Here is a 25,665-nt window from a genome sequence, read left to right as displayed (position 1 = left end):
TTTATTACAAGTTGATATATTATGTATGTATGTGACATAATTTCTCTCTACTTTAAAAATTTCAATACAAAAATTTCATTATCTAATCAATATTATAAGAAAAAAAAATTAATATTTTAAAATGTCAATGCGAGTTTACTATATGAATAGTTCACATATAACATGCAACAATTAATATCCCAATCATATACATAATAGAAAATTATGAATTCGTATATTATAACTTCATTGTATAACTCTTTAATTATTATTCGCCAACATCAAAAAGTTCATTATAATTATGCCAGTTTTCATAAAAAATAAATTAAGTTTTACTGGCATATCAATATCATATTAAGAAAAACTTAATTTATTGTAATATGAAAATTGTTAATTATAACATAATTTTTATTCTCGATTATAACTATTTATAGGAATACTCTTTTTTTTTTTTTTCATATTCATACTAATATCCATTCGTATCGAGCCGTTAAGTTGGAAGGAATTGGAATTCAGTTCTTACCTAATTCTTTAATATGTAAAATTACTTTGTTTGCTTGGAAGGAATTACAATTCTGCCATTTTATGAAATTGAAAATCCTATCGCTCCCCACAAGAATTGTAATTCCAAGCTAGATGAGAAGAAAAAAGGTATTATATGGATAACGACGTCGTTTTGCGTAATTTTTTTTCTTTCACGTGACATGCTGTAAATACATTTTTATAACTCATAATGTACATTATTCTAAAACATAATGTACATTATATTACCTCAGAAATTTCATTATTTTAACACATAAAATACATTATTCTAACATATAATGTACATTATTATAACACATAATTTATATTAGTCTAACATATAATGTACATTATTCTAACACATTATATATATTATATTATTCTTACTCATAATATTCAACGACGTTGTTTTGGATTGTGGTTCACACAATAATTTGCCATCATGAACAATGCTTCATCTCTTAAAGCCCATGAATTGACAGCCCAAATCTCACGTTCAGCCCATAAATGATGGGCTTTTAAATTTCAGGTACTATCATCGCTACGGCTACCGCCGGCCATTGTTTCAGAACCCCAGCTAAACCTAATTAGAGTCTCTGTCGGAGCCGAATTTCAGTCTCTCTCGGACCCTAATTCCGCTCGGTGAAGTATAATCCAAAATTCGGAAATCACAGCTAATTTCTGGAGCTCTGTAAGGATGTCGGAGAATGAGAACAACGTCAATAGCGGGGAGGAGGAGGAGGAGGCGGAAGAGTTGAAGAATCGAAAGCAGAAACACAAGGGGAAGCACGACAAACCAAAGCCGTGGGATGATCCGAGCATTGACCACTGGAAGATTGAGAAGTTCGATCCTTCCTGGAACGAAAGCGGCATGCTTGAAGTAAGCTGTTTCTCCACTCTCTTCCCTAATTACAGAGGTGAGTGGTTCCACAATCTGCCCCCTTGTTTTGTGTGTACGTATTTGGTATTTTGAACGCTGTGGGGTTGAATTTTGAGTTGGTATGTGCAGGGAAGTACTTGCAAGAATGCTGGCCTAATGTCAAAGGTGCACTCAAAGAGCATGGAATCGCATGCGAGCTGAATTTGGTGAGTTTTATTATTGGGGTGATGTTTAACTTCAGAGAACTAACATTGCTATTGTAAACAAAATCCAATTGGATTCAAATATGCCTAGAGTTACTTACACACAGATTTCCTTCTAGGATTGTGTTTTGGAAGTTAGAATTTATGTTAGTTTACTGTATGCCAGTAGGTTCTAGCTGTGGTAATAGGAATTGTATGGTTATGTAGAAATATTTACTAGGTAGCTCTGGAACATTCATGTCATTAACTAGGCAATGACATTGTGTGTTTAATTTTGTACTGCTACATTTCTGGGAAATCCAAGTGACCCGGATGAGTATATAAATTTTGTTACTTTGATACACTTGATGATTTATTTTTTAGCACAAATAATGTTTTACATAGCTTTAGTAGCATGTTAATCTGTTTATGTGGTAGTTACCCGCCATTTGCTTTTCATGGTCAGGTTGGAGGATCCATGACAGTTTCGACAACTAGGAAAACAAGGGATCCCTATATTATAGTTAAAGCTAGAGATCTCATTAAACTTCTGTCAAGAAGTGTTCCTGCACCCCAGGTTTGCCTTTTTTTTTTTTTTTTTTTTTTTAAAGTTGATGTTTCTCAGCATTTATGACCTTACTCAGAGCCGCTTAATTGAATTATATGGATGGTATTCTGATGGCTCCAATGTGGTTTTCTGTTTAGATTTTCTTTCAACTTTTGTTTAAACCACAACTGTTGTGTTGTTATTTTCTAGGCAATTAAAATTCTGAATGATGAGATGCAATGTGACATCATCCAGATTGGTAAATTGATCCACAGCAAGGTACATATTGCTAAATTGACTTGAAATTAAATACTCATTTTTCTGGAGTTTTGGTCTTTGGGCAACTTCCATTTTGAGTGAATAATATCCACTAAAAAATGTTGCCGCATGGGATACTTTTATGTATATGATATAACTTGTGACAAAGTATCCCAACATTGTTAAACTTGAATCTTTTTGCAGGAGCGGTTTGTTAAACGGAGGCAGCTTCTTTTGGGTGCCAATTCTTCCACTTTGAAGGTTTGTGATCCTGATAATGAAGAGTAATTTTCACAAAACAAATCAATTTTTTTTTTCCTAGGAACAACATATATTTTGATGCATTTAGCATATTGCAACTACTGGTGAAATTTCCAGCCAAAGTTTCACCAGTAAATATCACGTTCCGGTCATATGATCTTAAATTGGGACATTTTGTGATTTAGGAATAACTTTTTATAGAAGTGTAAGTAATTTAATTTGGCAATGTGTTGAGTCACCGGTTAATTATGTTCTTTCACCTATGGAATATAGAATAAAGTAACTTCTTATTCTGGGGAAATATGCCTATTATCATGGCTTGTTAATGAGGAATAGGAATTTAAGAGAATGGAAACAATGATAAAAATTAACGTGGAACATGGGAAAGTACTTGTGGAGAAGATGAAACCCTCTTACTCCTAGTCAGTATACTCCATTTTATCCCAAATTCAAGTTTGGAGAATTTGATAGCTTAGTTTAGAAGGGAGTGAAATGCAAATGACAATAAAAAGGCCGTTGTCAAGATAATAAATGAGTACAATGCATTTTCAAATAACATCATTGCTTGAAAACTCACCAAAAATCAAAATATACGGAGTAATTTATTTGGTGAGAATTACTTTAGGATAAAGTTGTCTATTTTAGTAATACTGTGTGTCTCATTACATTGAACTCTGCATTTACTTTGGTTATGATACACATTATGTAATGATTTTAAGCTTTAACTTTAATAGAGAATTAACTGTTTCTGTTTGATGCAGGCCTTGGAAATTGTCACCGGCTGTTATATTCTTGTCCAGGTTATCTTATGTTATACATATTCTATTTTGGTTGATGTGTATTGCCCACACTTTCTTCTGTTTCCTAGCTTGCAATTTGGAATTGCATTTCTTTTTATTGCTCACTTATATATCTGCTTTTCTCAAAGTATTACGGCTTGACCTAAATTCTCTTTGCTGGGAAAATGAGCAGGGAAACACAGTTGCTGCAATGGGTTCATTTAAAGGGCTAAAACAAGTGAGGAGAATCGTAGAGGATTGCATACTGAATAAAATGCATCCATTGTACCATATTAAGGTGAATATACTAGCATATATGTGATGGTGTGCGGTACATTTTTTTCTGAATTGTTGTTGTGCTTGATTGACCCACAACTTATTGTACCTTACCATTCACTTCGAAAATCACCCCTTCACTGAACACTAAAAAAAGACTGTTCAGTTTTTTGCCTTCAAAAAAAGAAAAAGAAAAAGATATCTTTCAAAAACTAAAAAGGAGAGACTGTTCTGTAATAATGGTAAATAAGAGGCAAAAAGCCTTCTTTTCAAAAAGCTCAACAGTTTGAGACTCGTCAAAAATGCCTTTCTTCAAGAAACTCCAGCTGGACCAAACAAGTAATTAATGGTAAACCTGATTATCTTTTTCTTTTTTTCCCCCCATTGTAGATCCTCATGATGAAGAGAGAACTGGCAAAAGATCCATCACTGGCGAATGAAAATTGGGATCGGTTTCTCCCGCAGTTTAAGAAGTATGGAATTTTATGGTCTTTAAAGTTTGTGTATATTTATGAATTGTCTTTTTACGTGTTCCTTTCCTACTTTTTTGCTGTCATTTTCAGGAAGAATGTTAAACAAAAGAAACCTAAAAGCAAAGAGAAGAAACCTTATACACCATTCCCTCCACCACAACCGCCTAGTAAGGTGAGTGTATATCTATTTTGATTGCCAGTGGATTCAACTGTAATTATAGTAAATCCGATGTTGGCTATGTGGGATTGCAGTTCCATTGTTCGTCTTCCATTATCATAGCTTTGTCTTGTCTCTTTTTCTTGGAAAATATTAACACATTTAATTTGCCATTCTGTTTACTTATTTTCTGCATGGATTTAGGTTGATTTACAACTTGAAAGCGGTGAATACTTCCTGAGTGACAGTAAGAAATTGGCTAAGAAATGGCAAGAGAAGCAGGAGAAACAGGCGGAGAAGACTTCTGAAAGCAAGAGAAAACGGGAAGCAGCTTTTATTCCACCCGAGGTTTGATCTTTGCTGTCTCATGTTCAGGAACAACTTTTCTTGTCTATATTTACACTATAGTCACTGCATATTTTCTCCTCGTCTTCTCTATAGGAACCTGCAAGACAGAATGCTGGTGGAGCTGGCGACGACCAAAATGATGTAGCGGCAATAACTGTGTCTTTGAAGGTAATTAAGAATTTGTTCTATACATTCATAACAACGCTTATATCGTAGATGGAATAAAATTGGTGCATGTATGCAAGTATTGTTTTGTGATCTACCATCACAATATTTGCTCTTTTGCAGAGAAAGGCAAAGGAATTTGGACAGCAAAAATCTAAGGAGAAGATTGATGCAGAAGAATACATTGCAGCATCTGCTGGAAAGCCTAAAAAGAAGAAATCTAAGACCACCTAGTTTCAGTTGGTAACTTGCAGTGTTAGTGAATCAAAGAGCTACCAACATGATCACACTCTCATTATGGTTCAAATGCTTTTGAGAGTCCTCCGGAGGGCTTAGGCAGTTGGGCCCAATTCTTTTTCCTGATATTGTGTGTGACGTTGCCCAATTTTTAGTCTTTCTTTTTTCATCTCTTCTGTATCAAAAACCAAAAACAAAAAAAAAAACAAAAACAAAAAAAAGGACTACCAACATGTAGTTTCCAGTGTAATGATTTTTATATTAATGGAAAACTGGTTGATTTACTTCTCTAGTTATCTTTTGTGGGTAAAATTCCATCACTCTCACATGATAGTGGAATTCGGCAGCGTGGGATTATGCACAAAGTGGGTAGATCTCTTGTGTGCATTTGATTGTGTTTGCTGAGTTATTGAGTTATCGAGACTTATATCATCCTAAATGTTCTGTCGAGTCAGGTTGGAAGAAGAATAAGTAGTGAAATTGTTTGTATTTCAAAAAAAAATAAAATAAAGGGAACTATGAAACATGACAAATATCCGTAATTTCCATTTTGGGCACGGCCAAAATAACGAACATTACTCCAAGTTCTTCTCTCTGCAACACTATCCAGATGCCCTTCACTACCACTGTCAGCCCCTACGTTGATTACTGATACTCTTCAGGTCTATGATATCCACGATTCTTCATTGTAGGCGGAGTCAATTGCGGCTTCAGTAGCGGTGTCCCTCGCCGCCCTCTGCTCTGCGGCAATGACGAGGGGAAACTGGTTCAGATTCGTCCTTTCCCGCCGGCAGTTTCTCCGGTCCTGCTCCTCGGACGCTTTTGACCCGCCGCCATTTTTACCTTCCCGAAGAGTTGTTGTCACTGGTATTTATTATCTTTCCTTGTTGTGCTCCTAGTTCGGATTTTGATGTGTGCGAATTGCCAAGTGTTTAAGCCCGAGCGGAGGGGTTTTCTAAATTGACCCAATTCTGAATTCTGCTCTAACAGTTGTAACAAGGCAAATTATACTATCACCATGGTCCCCATTGAATCATATAAATGTACATTTTTATTATACTGAATGTCCGTTTTGAATGTATAGAACACTTATTTTTTTTGATAGTATATCGAAAATGAACCTTCCTTACACACACAAGAAAACCTTATCAACAAAATGAATATTCAATATGCTAAAAATTGACCTTCATATACTAATAAGGAATCTTGGGTCAATGGTCCGTTTGGTAAATGGTTGTTAGCCGATAGCTGTTAACTGATTGGGTTAGAATAGAATGTATGACTAGTTGATAACATTAACTGATTGTAGAAAGGTGTTTGGTAAATTAGCTGTTAGCTGATAGCTGTTTGGTATAATTTCTTTTTTCTCAAAAAGCTAATTGAAAAAGTTGCTTTGAGCAGCTTTTTGAATTTTAGCATTTTGAAGTTACAAAAAGTTATTAATCAAACACTTATATTGATTTTTTAACCAAGTCAAACAGCTAATAGTGGTCAAATAAGCCAAAATTGGCTGGTAATATTTGTTATTGTTGAACCAAGGGTTGAGTAATGATAACAAATTTTGCACAAAATTGTTGTTTTCAACTGTTCTTAATTACTTCAGCTGGAAAGAGCAGGTGGATGGTGATAAAGGATTGAATTTTTTATTTTTTATTTTTGTTCATATATTGGTTTTGTTGGCAGGTGTTGGCATGGTGACTCCACTTGGGTGTGGGGTCAAAACTTCATGGAAGCGACTAATACATGGAGAATGTGGTGTAAGAGCAATAACTCTTGATGATTTGAAGATGAATGGATTTGATAGAGAAGTTCAGTTGCGGGCATTTGAACAACTGACATCAAAAGTTGCTGCAACAGTGCCTTGCGGAACTAACCCGGGGGAATTCCAGGATGAGTTGTGGCTCAATTCCAAAGTATTGCTCTGCAGAAGTGTTTTGATGCTTGTTCCTTTTATAATTACCCAATGGTTAACACAATGCTTCCCTTTGCTTAAAGTCTTAACTCATAAATCTGATTTAGATAGGTGCTACACTTATAAGTTTGACCAAGACTTAAGCCGTAGTTTTCTCTTATTTTGAAGAAGGGGTTTTGTAGTCAAGATCTAGTTAATTCTTTTGAATGAGGAATAGTTGGTCACATTTATAAGGCAGTGCTGCTCATAGTATAGTTTTGCAGGAGCATAGATCAATTTCGAGGTTTATAGGGTATGCACTATGTGCTACTAATGAAGCCCTCAATGATGCTAATTGGATACCATCCACCTTGGGTGAGAAGGAACGAACAGTATGTATTTATCTATTCCTTGATGTCAAAATGTGATTTTCTCTTGCTTTATGCGGATCCTAAGCATAATTGCATCAGGGAGTGTCTATAGGTGCTGGAATTGGAAGCATCGTTGATGTTATGGATGCATCCAAAATGATCTGCGAGAAGGTTAGTTGAGGGCATATCCTTGGGCATAACCGCATAAACTGAATATAACCAGTAAATATACAAAAATAAAAAATAAAAAATCAGTATTATACAGATAACAAATTGCTTTGTGATTACAGAATTTACGTCGGATTAGTCCATTTTTCATCCCGCGGATACTGATCAACATGGCTTCAGGTCATGTGAGCATGAAGTACGGATTTCAGGTATGCAAATCACATCAGTTGCATATTATATCAAGGTTGAGTAAAAGCTTTTGAAGATACGAGTCACATTCTCCTTGTCATACTATCTAGGACATCATGTTATGTATTTTCGCTGTGATATCACTGTAACATTATTTTTGGTTAGGAGGAGTACATTCTAGTCTTGTATAGTTGTATATTCTAGTCTTATTTGAATTTAGGGACCAAACCATGCTGCAGTGACAGCTTGTGCCACGGGGGCACATTCAGTTGGGGATGCTGCTAGGATGATCCAATTTGGTGATGCAGATGTCATGGTTGCTGGGGGGACCGAAGCCAGCATTGATGCTCTATCTATTGCAGGGTTTTGTAGGTAATGCTATGGTTTTATAACTAGTTTCTGGTATTCATTTTTTTTATATACATTCTCTTATATATCTTTTATTTATATATATATATATATATTTGGGTGACAAGGGAAACCCGTAGTCACTACCCGAGAGTGTGCACTGGGTAAACCCTGCCTTGTGACCCTAGCCGGCTAAGAACCACTAGGAGGTCAGCTAGCCTAGGTTGCCCATAGCTGATAGGCTCAAACCAAGAAAACCAATTGGTCGCTCCCGTTGTGAGTCGAACTTGTAACCTTGTGATTACAAGTCAACAACCTGACCATACAAAGCGGTCCTTTTAATTGCAGGTCAAGAGCATTGACTACCAAGTATAATACTGCACCACAGCAAGCTTCAAGGCCATTTGATTGTGACCGTGATGGATTTGTGTAAGTGGTATTTCAACTTATCAAGGCAGCCCTTTAAAAAAAAAATATTTCCTTAGTTCTGTATTATCTCTCTCTGATGAATCTTTTGCCTTACCGAATTACAGCATTGGTGAGGGTTGTGGTATTCTTGTGTTAGAGGTTAGTTTTTACTCACATGCATTTTGATCAGAAGTTTTTTAAAACAGTCTGTTTTAGTTTGTAATAAGCATTTGGAGTCCTGCCTCTTTTTGTAAAGACATCGACGTTGTTTTGTCCTTCCAGGTTATAGGCTTGAATTTTAATTTTAATAGATACACTGTATGTTATGACGTTCTTACTTTATATACCAAATGCAATGTTTTTGAATTCCTGCATTAATCAAGTGAAGTAGTGTAGTATTGCATACATAACAGGAAAAGTTCTAATCGTTTTAAGTTAGAGCCATATGCCCTTTTTGATCTCACATGTTTGATTTCATTTCCAAAGGAATTAGAGCACGCTAAAAAGCGAGGTGCTAAGATATATGCTGAGCTTCGTGGTTTTGGATCCTCGGGTATGTTTTTGATTTACACTTTTGCATGCTCGATTACCCTATTATGCCTTTTTCCAATTTTTTTTTTCGGGTTTTCGTTTGACATGACCAACTCACTTCTTCAGGTGATGCATATCACATCACTCAGCCGCATTTTGGTGGAAGAGGTGCTATTTTGGCCATGACACGTGCTCTAAAGCAGGTGAGCTAGCGAGGCATTGAGATTTACTTCTTACATAATGTAGAAAATTATGAGTTTTCATGTCATTATTCAATGTTGCCTACACCTATGACGGGCTATGAGCGACGAGAAAAGTAAGGTAGACAGAATATAACCTCCCCGCATTGTAATTGGTGGCTATATTGTATCTATACTCTACCTTTCATTTCTGATGGTTTTGTGGTGATTTTATTGTATTCTTCGACTAATTCTCTGTAGTTTGTTACTACGTTTTGCAGTCTGGTCTTCATCCTAGCCAAGTGGATTACATAAATGCACATGCAACATCCACACTTTTGGGTAAAATTATTAGATATCACAAACTATTCATAAATGAAAGTTTGGAGGCGGAACAATTTTACTAGTGAAATTTTGTCTTCTTTACTAAGTCGAATTTCGCTCTTTCTCAGGTGATGTTGTGGAAGCTAATGCGATTCAACATGTATTTTCAGATCATGCAGCTTCAGGTGCTCTGGCCTTTTCCTCGACGAAGGTAAGCTTAGAGTTGGGTTTTTGCAATCAACGAAGTCCTGCAACTAAAGGTGCCTTTTATTGCATGTCAAACGACCACAAATGGTTATGACTATAGGCTATAGCTGTAGAAACCTAGATCGTGATCTAATCTCCAAATATTCATTGCGTTACTAAAAGAATTTTTATATTTTCCTCAACATTTATCTAATTCCATAGAAGTGCCAAGGATCTTTGTGGTCTAGTGGCACCAAGTTGCTCTACCATATGGGAGGTTGTGGGTTCAAACCTTAGTGGAGGCAATATTGACTCTTTGTGCTTCAGTAGGTTGAGAAAGTAGTTATGAACAGATACTGGCCATATTTCATCATTTCGGTTGTTTCTTATTTTGTGCCAAAACATCAGGGCGCAACTGGCCATCTCCTTGGAGCAGCCGGAGCCGTAGAAGCTATTTTTGCTGTGTTGACGATACACCATGTACGACACTTTTTGTTGCGTTTGAACTAAATTGGACGCCTTCAAAGCCGGATTCTAAAACTGTCGATTTTTCTGCAGTTACAACTATCGGTATGAGAGGTATCCTTCTGTTCTAAATTGACTGCTGCGATGTTTTTATTGCAGGGAATCGCGCCTTTGACGCTTAACCTTAAAAAACCTGATCCCGTATTTGCTGGTGAGTTCATGCCATTGACAACATCAAAGGATATGAATGTTAAGGCTGCTTTGTCCAACTCTTTTGGCTTTGGGGGAACAAATTCAACTTTGCTTTTTGCTTCCATCAACTAATCCTTGAATTAGGAGTTGGAGTAATACTGCACGTACTCTAAATTTTTTACTCCATTTTTTTCTTCGGCTTACGTGGCATATTTTGATTCATTCAGAAAAAAGAGTGGGCCACAATTTTTATTACTCTCTCTCTTATATTTCTCTTATATCAATACAATCCATATAATAGCCGGAGTTTTACTCCCTTGAAGTTCATATATTATTTTCCTTTATTACCTTGGACCTCACATTAATAAAAAGAAGTATATTCTTTTGTGTTTTGATCTACTTTCAAGTTTCAACAATGTGTAACATGACTTGATCCTCATTTGGTGCCTTTTGACCAAATGATATTTGATAGAATAGGAATTTTTTTTTTTTTCCTTCTTAGTGCATTATTATCTATATCACTAATTCAATCAAGTTTCAGTTGTGTCTCATTTGAGGTAGTTTCTTCAAGGGCATAGTGGGCAAATTATATCATGCACTTTGGAGTCCATCTTGCAAGATGGACTTTTATACTGTCCTAATTTTAATATATTGCATGTTAATTTTTGACACGTTCATTTTTAGTGTACTGTAGGTTCAGTTTTAATGTATTGTGAATCAAGTGAACCTATAATATAATAATAGGGGTGTAAATGAGCTGAGTCGAGCTCGAGCTCGATAAACAATAGGTAGGCTCGAGCTCGAGCTCGGCTAGGTTAAGAAACGAGCACACTCGAGTTCGGCTTGAGCTCGAAGTTGACCGAGCTTGAGTTGAGCAGCTTAACGAGCCACGGGCTTAAAACATTTGAGCTCGATCTCGAGCTCGATTACGAAACGAGCCGACTTGAGCTCAAAGTTGACCGAGCGGCTCGCGAACTGCTAGGCTCATTTACACTCTTAAATACATTAAAAATGGACTCACGGTATATTAAAATTGCACTTGTATTAGGGGTCCATCTTATTATATAAACTCTAGTCCACGGTGTAAGCATTGGTCAAAGTGGGTGCATTAGCTAAGCTTCAATTGACCTTATTCAAAGACAACTCTCTAAATGGTGTTGTTGTATACATATGGATGAGATAATTTTTCTAAGTGGTTACTGCATAATGCATATACATAGATGATAAATTTATTTTAAAGGATACTAATTTGACAATAATTATTTTTAAGGATAATATTTAATTCTTTATTCGTTCCGCTGATCAAACGTATTAGAAAGGAACAATTGTCTAATAACTGCTCTCATGGTATTTGTTTTTGACTTATTTTAGTAGCATTTCTATTTCATAAATTATTCAATATTCAATAATATGGGGAGTTACAAAATCTCATTTTTAATGCTTGGAAGATAAGAACATTATTCTTAACTGAGTTGACCTTAGTAATTACTAGTATTAATTATTAAATGTTATATGCAATGATCATGCTAGAGACTTTTACGAAGCGTTTGGTTGGAGGGGGTGAATTAGGTATGAGAGAAATTGTAATATCATAGGAAAAGAATAAATTTAAAATAAAGTAATTTAAATTTCAGTGTTTAAGTAGTAATTTAAATTTCAGTGTTTAGTTTGTAGAAATAGAATGACTGAGAATTTCAATTTCAATGTTTGGTATACATGAAAATTGAAAGGAAATAAGTAGTATAAAGTCCAAAATGTCCATGCTTATTATTATTATTATTATTATTATTATTATTATTATTATTATTATTATTATTATTATTATTATTATTATTATTATTATTACTACTACTACTATAAATCTTAAATTACCAAATTCAAATTTTGCTTTTAAAAATTTATGTAACACGTTGTAAATAAACCAGAGAATTGCATAAAGAAAGCAATAAAATAGATAAGGGTGTTTTGAAAAAACAGATTTGATTGAGGTTGACCTACTGATTGACGTTCTGTGTTGAGAGAAGGAGAATAAGGCACACTATAATCCAAAGAGAGATGTCAAACATCAATTTTAGGTTAAAAAAAAAAAAAAAAAAAAGATGGTGAAAATTTTGTCTCAAAATTATTTTTTTTATTCTTAAAATTCATGGAATTGAAAATTCAAGAGGGGACATGAGATTCTAATTTAATGAAAATGAGGGAATTGCAATTCCCTCTAGCCAAATGAAGGAATTTGCTTGCCTTCGGAATTATGCGAAATTAAGTGGAATGAAATTGGTAATTCCTTGCAACCAAACGCCCCGTTATAGCATTTCGTATTAATCACTTCTTGACGTGTCATCTTTTTATTATATAAATAAATTTTTTATTAACTTAGTGTGGAGTCCGCCAACTCACCAACAATCCATGAAAATAATTTTTTTATCCGGGAGTAATTAGTACGAAGTGGTAATTGTAGGAATATAATGGGAAACATTTGTGTAAATGCACCGTTTCTACAACTATTTGCACGCGTGGATTTATTATTATTATTATTATTATTATTATTATTATTATTATTATTATTATTATTATTATTATTATTATTATTATTATTATTATTATTATTATTATTATTATAAGTTATATATGATGATGGGTATATTATATATATTACTAGTCATTATTAGTCACTAATACTAAATCATAGATGATGGTTTAATGAGTAATAAACATGGCTCTTGTAAGTTTGTAACCTACAAAATCAATGCAAAACTAGGATACCTTTATATTATTTATTACAAATCTTAACCTTAATTTTCATGAACATGTTACATGAAATGATAATGTTTTACTATTAATACCAAGCAAGTAATAATTAGATGTGATGATGTATGTTACTGTTACAAGAAGGAAGCATTAACCTCCAAATTAAACCACAAACCAAAAATGAATACATGTCTCCCTTATTGGTTCAATAGGTAGTAGTTGGGAGAAAAGATTAATGTTTGAAACTCGACAGTGGCAGTATGGAGATTATGTTTAAAGTGAACAGATCCCTTATACGCATATGCATTTGATATTGTTGATTCACTGAGTTACTGTAATGAGCAAAATCAAGGACAAAGTGTAGTTTTCTGTCTTCTTCTTCTTTTTTTTTTTTTTTTTTTTTTTCTATAATGAGCGAAAAACAAGTGCCCTGATGTTTTTAAATTTTGTTAATGACGAGAGAAACTCACAATTACTGTTTGAGGGTGTGCACTAGGTAAACTACACCAGTCTATACTACCCATAGTTGACCAGCTGATCAAACCAAGAAGATCAATAGGCCTTCCCATTGGGAGTCGAACTTGGATCCTTGTGCACCGACATATTTGTTATATATATATATATATATATATATATATATATATATATATATATATATATATATATATATATATATATATATATATATATATATATATATATATATATATGTAGGAAAAAGTTCAAATGCGGCGGACACTTCCCGTGCGGCGGTGCGGTAGAATTTTAGAATACACCAAGTCACCAAGAGTGTTAACAACATGCACCAACAATGTAAGAGAAACACACCACAATGAAAAAAAAAAAACATCAAAAAATACACAACATATCAAAAAAAAAAAATACACCTTATAACTCACCACCCTCAATGGTGTATTTCCGAACACTGTATAGTGTTTTTAATCACACCTAATGGTGAGTTTTTTGTGATGTATTTTTCCTAACGTTGATGGTGTATATTTGTTGAACTATTGATGACGTTGCACCGTAAAACACCGCCACACTTGAACCTTCCTCTATATATATATATATATATATATATATATATATATATATATATATATATATATATATATATATATATATATATATATATAGACACACACTGCACACAGCACACATACGTTATTCTTTAACAAAGTGTGTTGATAGTACTAAGATAACATATTTTCCATGGTTGGTAAATGGAGATTCAAGAATTATTAGGGAATAAAAAATAACCAAAAGTTATACAAACTATAAATTCAATAGGAAAATTAAATCTTTTAACTGTTATTGCAAGTGTTGTCTCAGCCCCTATAAATACTTCACTTCTTCTCCTCTCCCCACACAACTCAATTGTATGACTTGGTTCCATTATCTATCCTCCCCTATAGTCTTTTACTTTCATTTTTAGTCTCAAAGAAGAAGTTGAAGGTTTTTGGACATGGCGAAGAGGCCAAGCATGGGGAGACAAAAGATCAAGATTGAGAAAATAGAGATCAAGAACCACCTTCAAGTCACCTTCTCCAAACGCCGTTCTGGGCTGTTCAAGAAAGCCAGCGAGCTCTGCATTCTGTGCGGCGTGGAGGTGGCGATCATCGTCTTTTCGCCGGCCGGAAAAGTGTTCTCCTTCGGCCACCCAAACGTGGACCCCATCATCGACCGGTTCCTATCCCGGAACCACCACCACCCTGCCGCCGCCACCAGCAACGCCAACGCCAACGCCACCCTCCACCTGGTGGAGGCGCACCGGAGCGCCGCCGTGCGCGAGATGAACCTCCAGCTGACCCAGATGACGGCGGAGTCGGAGATCGAGAGGAAGCGAGGAGAGGCGCTGGATCTGATGCGGAAGGAGAGCCGGAGCCGGTGCTGGTGGGAAGCTCCGGTCAGCGAGCTCCGGTTGCCGGAGCTCGAGCAGCTCAGAGACGCCATGGATGAGCTCAAGAAAAACGTTGCCGCCCAGGCGGAGAGTATCATGGCGGAGGCTGTCAATACTTCTACGTTTCTTGCTATGAACGGGACGGCGGCGGCCGCCGGAATATTCGATCCGCCGGAGACAAAACCGCCGCAGAGAATTATGGCTAACAATACTCATAATCATCATCATGCACTGCATGACTTTGGATATGATCTTGCGTTTTCCTGAGCTGCTCGATCGATTGATTTCATGGGTTGATGACATTGGGTGTTATTGGCCGTTGGATCAAATTTGTTCCTGGAATCCTGGTTTATTCATAGACAGAATAAGTCTATATAATAAATATTCCTTTAATTTAACGGAATAAAGTAAATATTTTTAATAATTATTATTTTTATGTTCTAGAAATATTCATAGTGGACTAGGAAAGGACGTAATGATTGGGTATGAGAGGCATAATGGATGGAAAACAAAGTGAGAGGAATTGCACGTACACATGATGTATGATCTTGTATATTTCTTATGTTGGCTCTATTATAAGCTATTGTCATGTTATTTTGAACTCTTTAGATTTGTATTGAGCTGTGTTCACATTAGTTGATCATCGAACCAGTTTAATCATGATCTTGTTAAAATAGTTGATTTTAGTGTTCGCTCAATTCAGTCGTTCGTCGTTCTTGTTCATGAAAAGGTGAACCTCCAGCAATTCAGCTTTCCTTCATACTTTCTTGAATTAATATAGCTATTTCGATTTTTCTTTAAAAAAAAAAAAATAGTTCAAACTATATTTCACAATTCCTTAACTTAAAAATTCTTAATTATCATATTTGACACACACACAAACACACACACACGAGAAATAACTTATATATATGGAGTATTTTTGTTTGAAATAATGTAAATAATTTTCATGAAATGTTTATTTACAAAAAAAAAAAAAAAAAAAAACTACAAAATAAAGAATATATATAATACTAAAGTAATATTCACATATATTGGTATACATACACAAATAATATATGCATTGTACACATACATTTTTCTTAAGTACTATTGACTCTACACATAATTTAACATTCAATATATATATATATATATATATATATATATATATATATATATATATATATATATATATATAAAATTAAAATATAATATACAATTAAATTAATTATTATATAATTATTTTAATAAAATAATAATAATTAAAGAATATGAAAAAAGATATGCTAGATGTATGTTATGGCCAATGATGTAGTCATTAATGTTGGAATTTAGGGACTATTAAATAGTAACGGTGTAAGGGTACTTATAGTTAGCAAAAATTTGCATCATGTTTTGACTTCATATTTTTATGAATAAAGTTTGTTTTGGTGTTAGGCTTTAAAAAAAAAATACAATAATGATTGTTTTTTGGTTGGGTGACGAGAGAAATCTAAAACAACTACTCAATGGTAACGGTGTAAATGCGCTACGAACCGCTCGTGAGCCGCTCAGCCAAAGGTAAACTTGAGCTTGGTTTAGTTCGAGCTCGAGCAGGTCCGTTTTGTAACCAAGCCGAACTCAAGCTCAAATATTTTATGCTCGTGACTTGTTGAGTTGTTTGTGTCTTTGTGAGCCATAATATGTGTGTGTGTGTGTGTGTGTGTGTATATATATATATATATATATATATATATATATATATATATATATAACAAGTCTTTGAGAAAACTAATAACCAATCTCATCCTTAAATTTGTAAAAATAAAATGGATCATATCAGATTTTAAAAAATACGATGATTTATTTCGTAATTATCATCAATTTTACTATGCAACTTTTTTAAAAAATATATACTATGCAAAATTAAACACTAAAATTTGTACTTCTCATAATTTTTCAAGAATGCACATTTAGTTGTTATGGATTTTTTTTTTTTTTTTTTTTTTTTTTTTGTAAGTGCACTTAGGGTTTGAATTTTAGAGTTTATGATTGAGTTATTTATTTAGTTTATGGGTTTACATTTTACTGGGTTTTGAGTTTATTAGTATTTACGATTTAGATTTAAAGTTTAGCCGTTTCATTGATTTTTAAAATTTATCCAATAATGCATGTTTATTTATTACAGAATGAATATTTAAGTGTTCAAGTTTGAAAAGTGAAGTTGACGATAATTACAAAAATGTCATTGTATTTTTTTTAAATTTGATATGATTCGTTCGATTTTTTTTTTTAAATGTAAGGTTGATATTAATTCATAATTTTCTCCGGAGGTGTGTTCTCATGGGATCATAAGCCTCTCTCTCTCTATGTATATATATGTGTGTATATATATATATATATATATATATATATATATATATATATATATACTAATAAGAGCCCAAGAGAGTTAGGCCTATAATGGGTAGAAAAAATGGCGGTCACAGATTTTAATCAAATGAATGGCTCAGATTGATTAAAAGATTGATCAGATTTAAATTTTACACTAAAATTTCCTAAAATACCCACACACCGTTACTAATTCCGTTAAAATTTTAAGAATTGCCGTTAGTTCACCGTTAACTTACTCATTGATTTCAATAAAAAAAAGTCTTAGGTTCGAACTTCATCCCAATCAAAGTTGTCATAATTAGTACTCTATTTTACTCTTATTAAATTATATAAATAATAATTTAGTAGTTACAACAAAAAATAATATATATGCATTTCTTTAATTTAGAATTATGTGTCCACAATGCCTTTATTAAAAAAAAAAAAATTATTCATTATCAATAAATTAAATAAGAGAAATAATTTTATTAGTTATATTGTCTTTATTTTTCTTCAATATAAAAATTCTTTATATTCAAATTTATTAATTGATTATATTCGCTACATTGTCCTTACAATGTCTTTATTCAGTGAAAAAAAATTATTAATTATCAATAAATTAGTTAAAAGAAATATTTTCATTAGTCATATTGTCTTTATTTTTCTCAAATGTAAAAATTTTTACATTCAAATTCATCAATTGATTATATTCACTACATTATCTATTATCTTTTTTGTATACTATTTTTCTAATTAAATATCAAGGTTATAATACAAAATAATGTTATATATTTATTTACCAAGTATTTTATTAATACCATGAAAAAATTAAAAAAATATAATTAATAAAGCCAACCATATTAACTACTTGAGAGATTTTGTGACAAAGAGAGTATTCAAATCACACAACAAATTGAAGTGAGAACTACCTCGCAATGTCTTTGTTTGACAATCAGCAGTTAGCGGTTAGCGTTAGCGGATTATACTAGCGGATTTGACCAGCGAATTTATTTAATTATTAACATTGGGTAGAAAAAATGACCCGCCAAATTATTAAATCAAATGAATGGTTCATATTGTTCAGGTTTTAATTTTTTTCTTTTAAGATTTTCTAATTTATCATTAATTATATGATTATCCATTTAACTTTTTCGTTAATTCACCGTTAGTCTAATTCTAATATTAAAGTCTAATATAGAATTATAACTACACCATTAATCTAATTCTAATATTAAAGTCTTAATAGAACTTAACCACAAATCCTAATGTCGGAATCTCCTCAAACAATATTAGTATATATTTAATATTTTATGCCCTAATTTTTATTTGTTCTCCCTTATGTCCCGTATTTGGTTTCAACTATACCTATACAGTTATTTTTTTGACAATTATAATTAATCTTGACTATATTATCTTGCATTTGTAAACTTAGAATTACCTATTTAACTCGCACGGGCTTAGCTCAATGGTTTAGTTGATAGTATTTGGGAGAAGAGACCAAGGTTTGAACCTCGGCGGCGGCAGTGCGGGAATTATGTCCAAAGTGGGCAGATGCTGAACCATTGAGTCACCGTGATTTACAACTTCCCACAATGCTCTGTCGGGTCGGAGTGTGGGGGGCCCTTGGGGTTGGGGACTCAACCTTTGGGAGAAGAATTACCTATTTAAATACGCAAATTCAACATTCAATTATCTATGCATGAACAATTTCAATATAATCCTGCCTTAATATACTTTAAAGTACTTATTTAACAAAAAAGCATTGGGATAGTATTTAACAAAAAAGCATTGGGCATTATCCCAATCGCGCATTGCGCGTAAAAAACTAGTATATATATATATATATATATATATATATATATATATATATATATATATAGTAATTTATAAAACTAACCCTTTAACAATTAGAAATTAAAATTCAAACCTCAACCCTAAAATCTAAATTCCTAACATCTAATGGGAGGTTTGGTTAGAATGAAGGAATTAGGAGGAGAAATGAATTATAATTCCGTGGAAAAAGAAAAAAGTAGAAATCAAATTAAATTGTTTAATAGACAACAATAATAGAATGAATGAGAATTGAAAATGAATAACCGAATAAACACTAAAATACCTTTATATAATATATTAATAAAAAAAAGCAAAATAATAATTTTATATTTTTGAAATACAATTCAACAAATTGTGGAATTGACTAGAGCTGCGAAAGTGAGTTCAACTTGTCGGGTTGAACATTTTAACTCGTATTTTGGATGGGTTGGATCGGAGAAATTTTGACCCGTCTTGTATGGCCCATATTAGATATGAGGTAAACGGGCTGAATTTGGGTAACCCACGAGTTACTCTGCCCGTATAAATATTAAAAAAAACATATTAAAGTTATTTGGGGAAATAGTCAAATAGGCTCCCGAACTTTAGTTTAAAAGTCAATTAGGTCCTTAAACGTTTTAAAGGTGCAATTACATCCATCAACAATTTATTTAGGTGCAATGAAGCTCAAAAACAAGTTAATGACCTGCTATCACAGGTCATTAGGGTTCAGACCACCTTCTGGCAAATTTTCTGACAAAAAAAATGTGACCAGCAACCGACCCAATTTGTTGAAAATTTTGCCGGTCATTTCTTTTGTTGAAAATTTCGCCGATCACTTTTTTTTTTTGTCGAAAAATTCGCTGGATGGTGGCCTGAACCCTAATGACCTGTGATAGCAGGTCATTAATTTGTTTTGGGCTTCATTGCACTTAAATGAATTGTTGATAAGTGTAATTGTAACTTTAAAAAGTTTAGGGATCTAATTGACTTTTAAGCTAAAGTTCGATGGCATATTTGACCATTTTTCCAAGTTATTTTTATATTTTGTATTTCACATTTCACATTTTCAACCTGTGCGACAGACCGACGACTCAAATTAGTCAAATCCCTAATTCTCCGCCTATTCGCCGCCTCGCGTTTCACTCCTGCGGCTGCGACCAGCGAGTCTCACCGACGGGCGACGGCGGCTGGCTGCTCCATGCCTCCAATGCTCCAGTTTCCACTGCAGCCCTGCTCCGTGAGAACCGAGAGGCGAGACCGCGAGAACCACTGCTCCGTCACGGCTGCCGGCTGCCGGCAGCTCGGCTGACTGCTGCTCGCCTGCTCCACTGCACGGCTGGACCACTGCTGAGTTCTGACTGCTCTACCGCCTCTACGCTAGTACGCTACGCCTAATAATTTTTTTTTTTAGTAATTTATATTTCCTTTAATATTTATGATTATGATTATTGTTAATGAATATTATTTGGTTGTGAATAACTGAATATGATTTGGTTGTTGTTTAATAGTGTTACTGTGATTCTGTGAATACTGAATAGGCCTTATGCCCTTATTGTTGTTACCTACACTGCCTTTAGTGCCTTGCTATGATTCAATGAATCTGTGATACTGTCTGGGTGTGAGGGTGTGTGTGAGTATCATGTTTTTAATTAAAATTTAAACTTTTTGCAGCAAAATGACATCTCCTAGTGTGAACTATAGTATTAGTGCTACTGGTATTAATGCCGAATTTCATTTTGTTTTGCATTGAAATTTTCTTCTTCTTGTAGAGATAGTGCTACTGTGTTGACATTCTTCAGTCTTCACGGCAAACATCTTGTAAGAGTTGAAAGTTCGAGCAATATGACTCAAAAACTCGAAAATTCGAGCTCAATTTGAGCCTATGGAGTTGATCTCCAACTCAAGCTCAAACACTCGGCCAATCGAGCCGAGCTTGAGCTATATTAAAATTTGGTGAGCCGAGCTCGAGCTATAGTATTTTTATTGAGCTTGGCCCGGCCCGTTTAAATGCCTATTCAATGGTGTGCACTAGGTAAACCCCGCATTGTGACTAGCTAGCAAAGGACTATAAGGAGGTAAATCAGTCATAAGTGACGGGCTCAAATCAAGAAGGCTAATAAGTTGCTCTAACTAGAAGTCAAATATAGAATAAAAACGAAGTGTACAACATTTAAATTGCAATTAATTTGGGCCAGTTAAAAATTGTGACTTTTTTTGTTCCTAAAAATCCAACTGTTTTAACCCGCTCATCAACACAACCAATTCGCCGCCTTTAATTTTGACCTAAACTATGCAGCTTCGACTTTCAGAAATCAGCAAGTGCATCAATCTCTGCACCAATCCAAATTTCAATTTTCAGTTGAAAACCTTTGAATTGCCAACCCTTGGAATCACAAAAGTTGACGCCTTTAAAATCTAATCGGAAGAACTGTTGATAACAATTCAAGAAAATCTTGTAATGGACAGCAGCAATGGAAGTACAACAGCCGTCTCAGGGTGGACGGCGGAGGAAGCCATTGCTGGAAATGCAGAGGCCCTCTGTGCTCTTCGAGAACTCATCATGTATCCTCTCCTCTACTCTCAGGAGTCAAAAAAGCTTGGCCTCAGAGTAATATAGCAACACTTATGAACAGATTCTGTATAGTTTCTATTAGCAAAATTAATTAATAGGTTTATTAACTCATTGCTTTCTTCTTATAGTGGCCTCGTGGCTTGTTGCTTTATGGTCCTCCGGGTACTGGAAAGGTATGCTTCTACGTTTTAGCTTGATCACCCTTTGGAAAGTGAGAAAAAGAAAACCTATTTTTTTTTTTCTTCAATTAGTGTTAACTATTTATAATTATAATAAATTTTCAGTTTTGTGTTTCTGGAATTTCAGACAAGCTTGGTTCGAGCAGTTGTTCAAGAATGTGGAGCACATTTGATTGTTATTAGGTACTAGAAATTCTAATGTTCTTGGCTAGTGGTTTTTCGTGTTTTAGTTCTTTACTTTGAAGTATAACTGTTGAAGCTAAGTATCATTGGACATGCTTTATTTTCTATTGTTAAGAAGATTAGAAACTAAATATTCTTTACTCCATACTGGACAGTGGAGTTTAATTGCTATGACTAGTGCGTTAGGATTTCTAGTAATTGAAGGAACATTTTGCAAATTTTCAAATGTTTCTATGGCATAAGTTCATCATGTAGTTGAAGTGGAGTTTATTTGTGTTATGATGTTGAATTGCTTATATTAGAAACTTGACACCCATGAATTCCTTTATGAGAAATCAAGAAAATTCCATTGGCTGTATGATTGTCTCATTGTGTCTTTGTTGTTTCCATGTGAGAAGGATTTTGATATGTACGCTTAATGCCATTCTTTTCTGGTGCACTTGCAGCCCTCATAGTGTTCACAGAGCACATGCTGGTGAAAGTGAGAGAATTTTGCGGGAAGCATTTACTGAAGCATCATCTCATGCAAAACTTGGGAAGCCATCAGTTATCTTTATAGATGAAATTGATGCGCTCTGTCCTCGTCGGGATTCTAGGTAGTTGTTGCAATCACTACTTTGTTTGTTCCTACTTGGCTTTTTATTTTATTTGAAATTTTCTTACTGAGTGCTGTCTGTGTTTTTGTACAACACTCATGGTCAAGTACATTACAATTGTATTTGTTAATACTTAATACTCTTGTTGAATCCTCAATTGCAGAAGGGAGCAAGATATTCGTATAGCTTCTCAACTTTTTATGTTGATGGACTCCAATAAATCACTTTCAACATCTGGATTACATGTCGTTGTAGTAGCATCTACGAATAGGTAGGTACAACTGATGTTCCAAGGGAGTGACTTTTGGGTTTTCTATTTATGTTCTTGATGAATTTGAATATGTTTTTCTTGTTAATAAACAAGTTTGCTGGTATTATTTTCAATGAAGCACACACTAGTTTTATTTAAATTAATCTCTTTTCATTTTCCTATATAAATAATTAAATGTCACTTGAATGTGAGGGGGTTGGGATTATTTATCTCACATTAATAGAGTAATATTGATGTTCACTGATACAGATAAGTAATCCCACTTTGAATCAAAGTATCAAACAAAGTGTTGCGGATTCTTATAACCATAGTATAATCTTCAAGGAGTGGATCCACTTGTCATCATTTGTATATTATGTGGTTTCTTATATTTTATTCTTTCCATCTTATGGATTTGATGAATGCAGTAGTTAAAGATTAATGCTAGTTTCCTGTATTTATGTTCAGAGTGGATATGATTGATCCTGCTCTAAGAAGATCTGGGCGTTTTGATGCTGAGATTGAGGTAACAACCCCTAATGAAGATGATCGTTTCCATATCCTCAAGGTAAGGTGCATAGTATTTATTGTATCTCAGGCATCTATATATATATATATGTATGTATATATTTGGTGTGTTATGGCCACTTGCTCTTTAAAGTTCCATTGAAGCTCTAATACCCTCCTTTCTTTAAAAGCTTTGTAAGTGATCTTTGTGTTAACATAACATGTTGCAGCTTTATACGAAGAAGCTTCCTTTGGATCCGAATGTTGACCTGCGGGCCATTGCTGCCTCTTGCAATGGTTATGTTGGGGCAGATTTAGAAGCTTTATGCCGTGAAGCTACTATGTCTGCAGCTAGAAGATCCTCAACATCAAATCAAGAAGATGGCTCTTGGAACGTAACGATGGATGACTGGAAGCATGCCAGGTCTGTCGTTGGGCCTAGTATAACAAGAGGTGTAGTTGTCGAAGTGCCAAAGGTTTCTTGGGAGGATATTGGAGGACTGAAAGGCATAAAGGTCTGAACTTTTTATCCTACTAAGTATGGTTGGGTTACATCTCTTCATATAACCGGTTTATTTGATACATGAAACAGAAAAAGCTGCAGCAAGCTGTTGAGTGGCCATTGAGACATTCCGAAGCATTTGCACGGTTAGGTGTATCACCTCTTCGTGGAATCCTTCTTCATGGACCTCCAGGGTGCTCTAAAACAACCCTTGCGAAAGCTGCTGCTCATGCTGCCCAGGCTTCGTTTTTCTCCTTGAGGTCCGAGAAGAATCTAACCCTTTTATGCTCTTTAACCTTTATAATTGCAACTTCTTTCAAATGAATTTCATGATAATGCACCAGTGGCGCAGAGTTGTACTCGATGTACGTTGGTGAAGGTGAAGCGTTGTTGCGCAATACATTTCGAAGAGCTCGACTTGCGTCACCGAGCATAATTTTCTTTGATGAAGCTGATGTTGTTGCTGCCAAACGGTAAGTTCATCATAGAGAGTTTACACATGAAAATGTTGAATTTTTCACAAATTTCGTAAATATGAATTTTTTAAAAACCCTTTCTGTGTTAATTTAAGCAATAGCTCTCGCTTTACATTAGTTTTCAATGAATGGCAGTGGAGGAAGTTCAAGTGGAAGTAGTACAGTTGGGGAGAGACTTCTTTCTACTCTTCTGACCGAAATGGATGGCCTAGAGCAAGTTAAAGTGAGAAAATAAAAAAAATCCCTTTATTGTTCCATAATTATTAAAATATGCAAACTAGACAATGTTATATATCTTCCTTTCATTTCGTCAGGGAATTCTTGTTTTGGCTGCTACGAATCGTCCTCAGGCAATCGATGCTGCTCTTATGCGACCTGGACGATTTGATCTGGTATAAGTATATTCACGTTTTCTGCTTTACTTCCACTCTAGTATATAGATTTCATACCCGTTTTTATCCACAGCTTGTCTGCTTTCAACATGCATTTTGTATCATTGTAGGTTCTCTATGTGCCACCACCAGATTTAGAAGCTCGATATGAGATTCTTCGTGTACATACGCGCAACATGAAATTAGATGCCGATGTGGATCTTAGACAACTAGCTGAAAGCACCGAGCTCTTCACCGGGGCCGAGTTGGAGGGCCTGTGCAGAGAAGCGGGAATCGTTGCTTTAAGAGAAGATATATCAGCCACGGTTGTGTGTGATCGACACTTCCAAACTGTCCGCCAGTCGTTAAATCCGGCGCTCACCCGGGAAGAAATTGAATCATATTCCTCCTTCATGAAGAACCCATCTCTGAGATCTTCTGGTTCACTTGAATCTTGCTCCAACCAGAGCAGTAAAGGGGCCAAGAATCTGCATTTGTTGACAAGTCCTGTCACAATTGGTATTGTTAGCTTAGCTTTGTTTGCTGCCATGAAATATCTGTTCATCCCTGCAGAGATTTTGTCTAGAGAACTGAGAAGTACTTAGTCTGGCAACTCTTGTTCATAGCTCAATGCTATAACACATGAAAAACATGTGTTTTTTTTTTTTTTTTTTTTTTTTTTTGCCGACTGCACTAATATCTACACAAGATAAGACTAATTCAATTGAGTCTTACTCTGGAGGGTTGGTCTGGCCCACTCAGGAGGGGCTCCTATTACATTCACTTGCCTTCTCTCTATGGGGTTGATATAGTACTTTTAGGAGGCGTTTGGTTCAGGTAATCTTAGATTACTTAGGTAATGTTATATTATCTTGTTTGGTTTAAGTTATAAGACTATATGGTAATGTTATATTAT

General features: G+C 34.5%; 4 protein-coding genes across 6 annotated transcripts; all 4 read left to right on the top strand.

The window, feature by feature from the left end:
* The first annotated feature begins 1,041 nt into the window (after positions 1-1,041).
* LOC109166395 (KRR1 small subunit processome component homolog) lies at positions 1,042-5,356 on the top strand. The gene is made up of 12 exons (XM_019315376.1): positions 1,042-1,418; positions 1,511-1,587; positions 2,030-2,140; positions 2,321-2,389; positions 2,573-2,629; positions 3,391-3,429; positions 3,602-3,706; positions 4,075-4,157; positions 4,248-4,329; positions 4,519-4,662; positions 4,756-4,830; positions 4,951-5,356. The coding sequence occupies exons 1-12, from the start codon at positions 1,199-1,201 to the stop codon at positions 5,059-5,061; spliced, it is 1,173 nt and encodes a 390-aa protein (XP_019170921.1). The 5' UTR covers positions 1,042-1,198; the 3' UTR covers positions 5,062-5,356.
* Positions 5,357-5,614: 258 nt separating this feature from the next.
* Positions 5,615-10,715, top strand: LOC109166360 (3-oxoacyl-[acyl-carrier-protein] synthase, mitochondrial). The gene is made up of 14 exons (XM_019315334.1): positions 5,615-5,931; positions 6,748-6,977; positions 7,240-7,347; positions 7,426-7,497; positions 7,617-7,703; positions 7,904-8,055; positions 8,380-8,460; positions 8,565-8,598; positions 8,926-8,992; positions 9,097-9,173; positions 9,431-9,491; positions 9,602-9,684; positions 10,068-10,139; positions 10,284-10,715. The coding sequence occupies exons 1-14, from the start codon at positions 5,814-5,816 to the stop codon at positions 10,446-10,448; spliced, it is 1,407 nt and encodes a 468-aa protein (XP_019170879.1). The 5' UTR covers positions 5,615-5,813; the 3' UTR covers positions 10,449-10,715.
* A 1,235-nt stretch (positions 10,716-11,950) lies between these two features.
* LOC109166359 (cell division control protein 48 homolog B) lies at positions 11,951-25,419 on the top strand. 3 transcript variants are annotated; one of them, XM_019315331.1, is made up of 14 exons: positions 11,951-11,957; positions 16,368-16,376; positions 21,410-21,721; positions 21,814-21,858; positions 21,970-22,047; positions 22,494-22,643; positions 22,807-22,914; positions 23,362-23,461; positions 23,631-23,915; positions 23,993-24,162; positions 24,247-24,375; positions 24,514-24,601; positions 24,693-24,770; positions 24,881-25,419. In XM_019315331.1, exons 3-14 carry the CDS (start codon positions 21,585-21,587, stop codon positions 25,352-25,354), a joined length of 1,842 nt encoding a protein of 613 aa, XP_019170876.1. In that variant the 5' UTR covers positions 11,951-11,957; positions 16,368-16,376; positions 21,410-21,584; the 3' UTR covers positions 25,355-25,419. The 3 variants fall into 3 exon arrangements, with proteins under 3 accessions (XP_019170876.1, XP_019170877.1, XP_019170878.1); XM_019315332.1 differs by lacking the exons at positions 11,951-11,957; positions 16,368-16,376 and adding an exon at positions 20,359-20,493 and having other exon boundaries at positions 24,881-25,417; XM_019315333.1 differs by lacking the exons at positions 11,951-11,957; positions 16,368-16,376 and having other exon boundaries at positions 21,277-21,721; positions 21,992-22,047.
* Positions 14,478-15,474, top strand: LOC109166361 (agamous-like MADS-box protein AGL62). Its single transcript, XM_019315335.1, has one exon. It carries the CDS (start codon positions 14,530-14,532, stop codon positions 15,229-15,231), a length of 702 nt encoding a protein of 233 aa, XP_019170880.1. The 5' UTR covers positions 14,478-14,529; the 3' UTR covers positions 15,232-15,474.
* Positions 25,420-25,665: the final 246 nt, after the last annotated feature.

This window comes from Ipomoea nil, unplaced genomic scaffold (genome assembly GCF_001879475.1).
Source record: "Ipomoea nil cultivar Tokyo-kokei standard unplaced genomic scaffold, Asagao_1.1 scaffold3087, whole genome shotgun sequence".
Lineage (NCBI taxonomy): Eukaryota > Viridiplantae > Streptophyta > Magnoliopsida > Solanales > Convolvulaceae > Ipomoea > Ipomoea nil.
The sequence above is the reverse complement of the archived record's forward strand: the minus strand, read 5'-3'. Positions and strand labels throughout refer to the sequence as shown.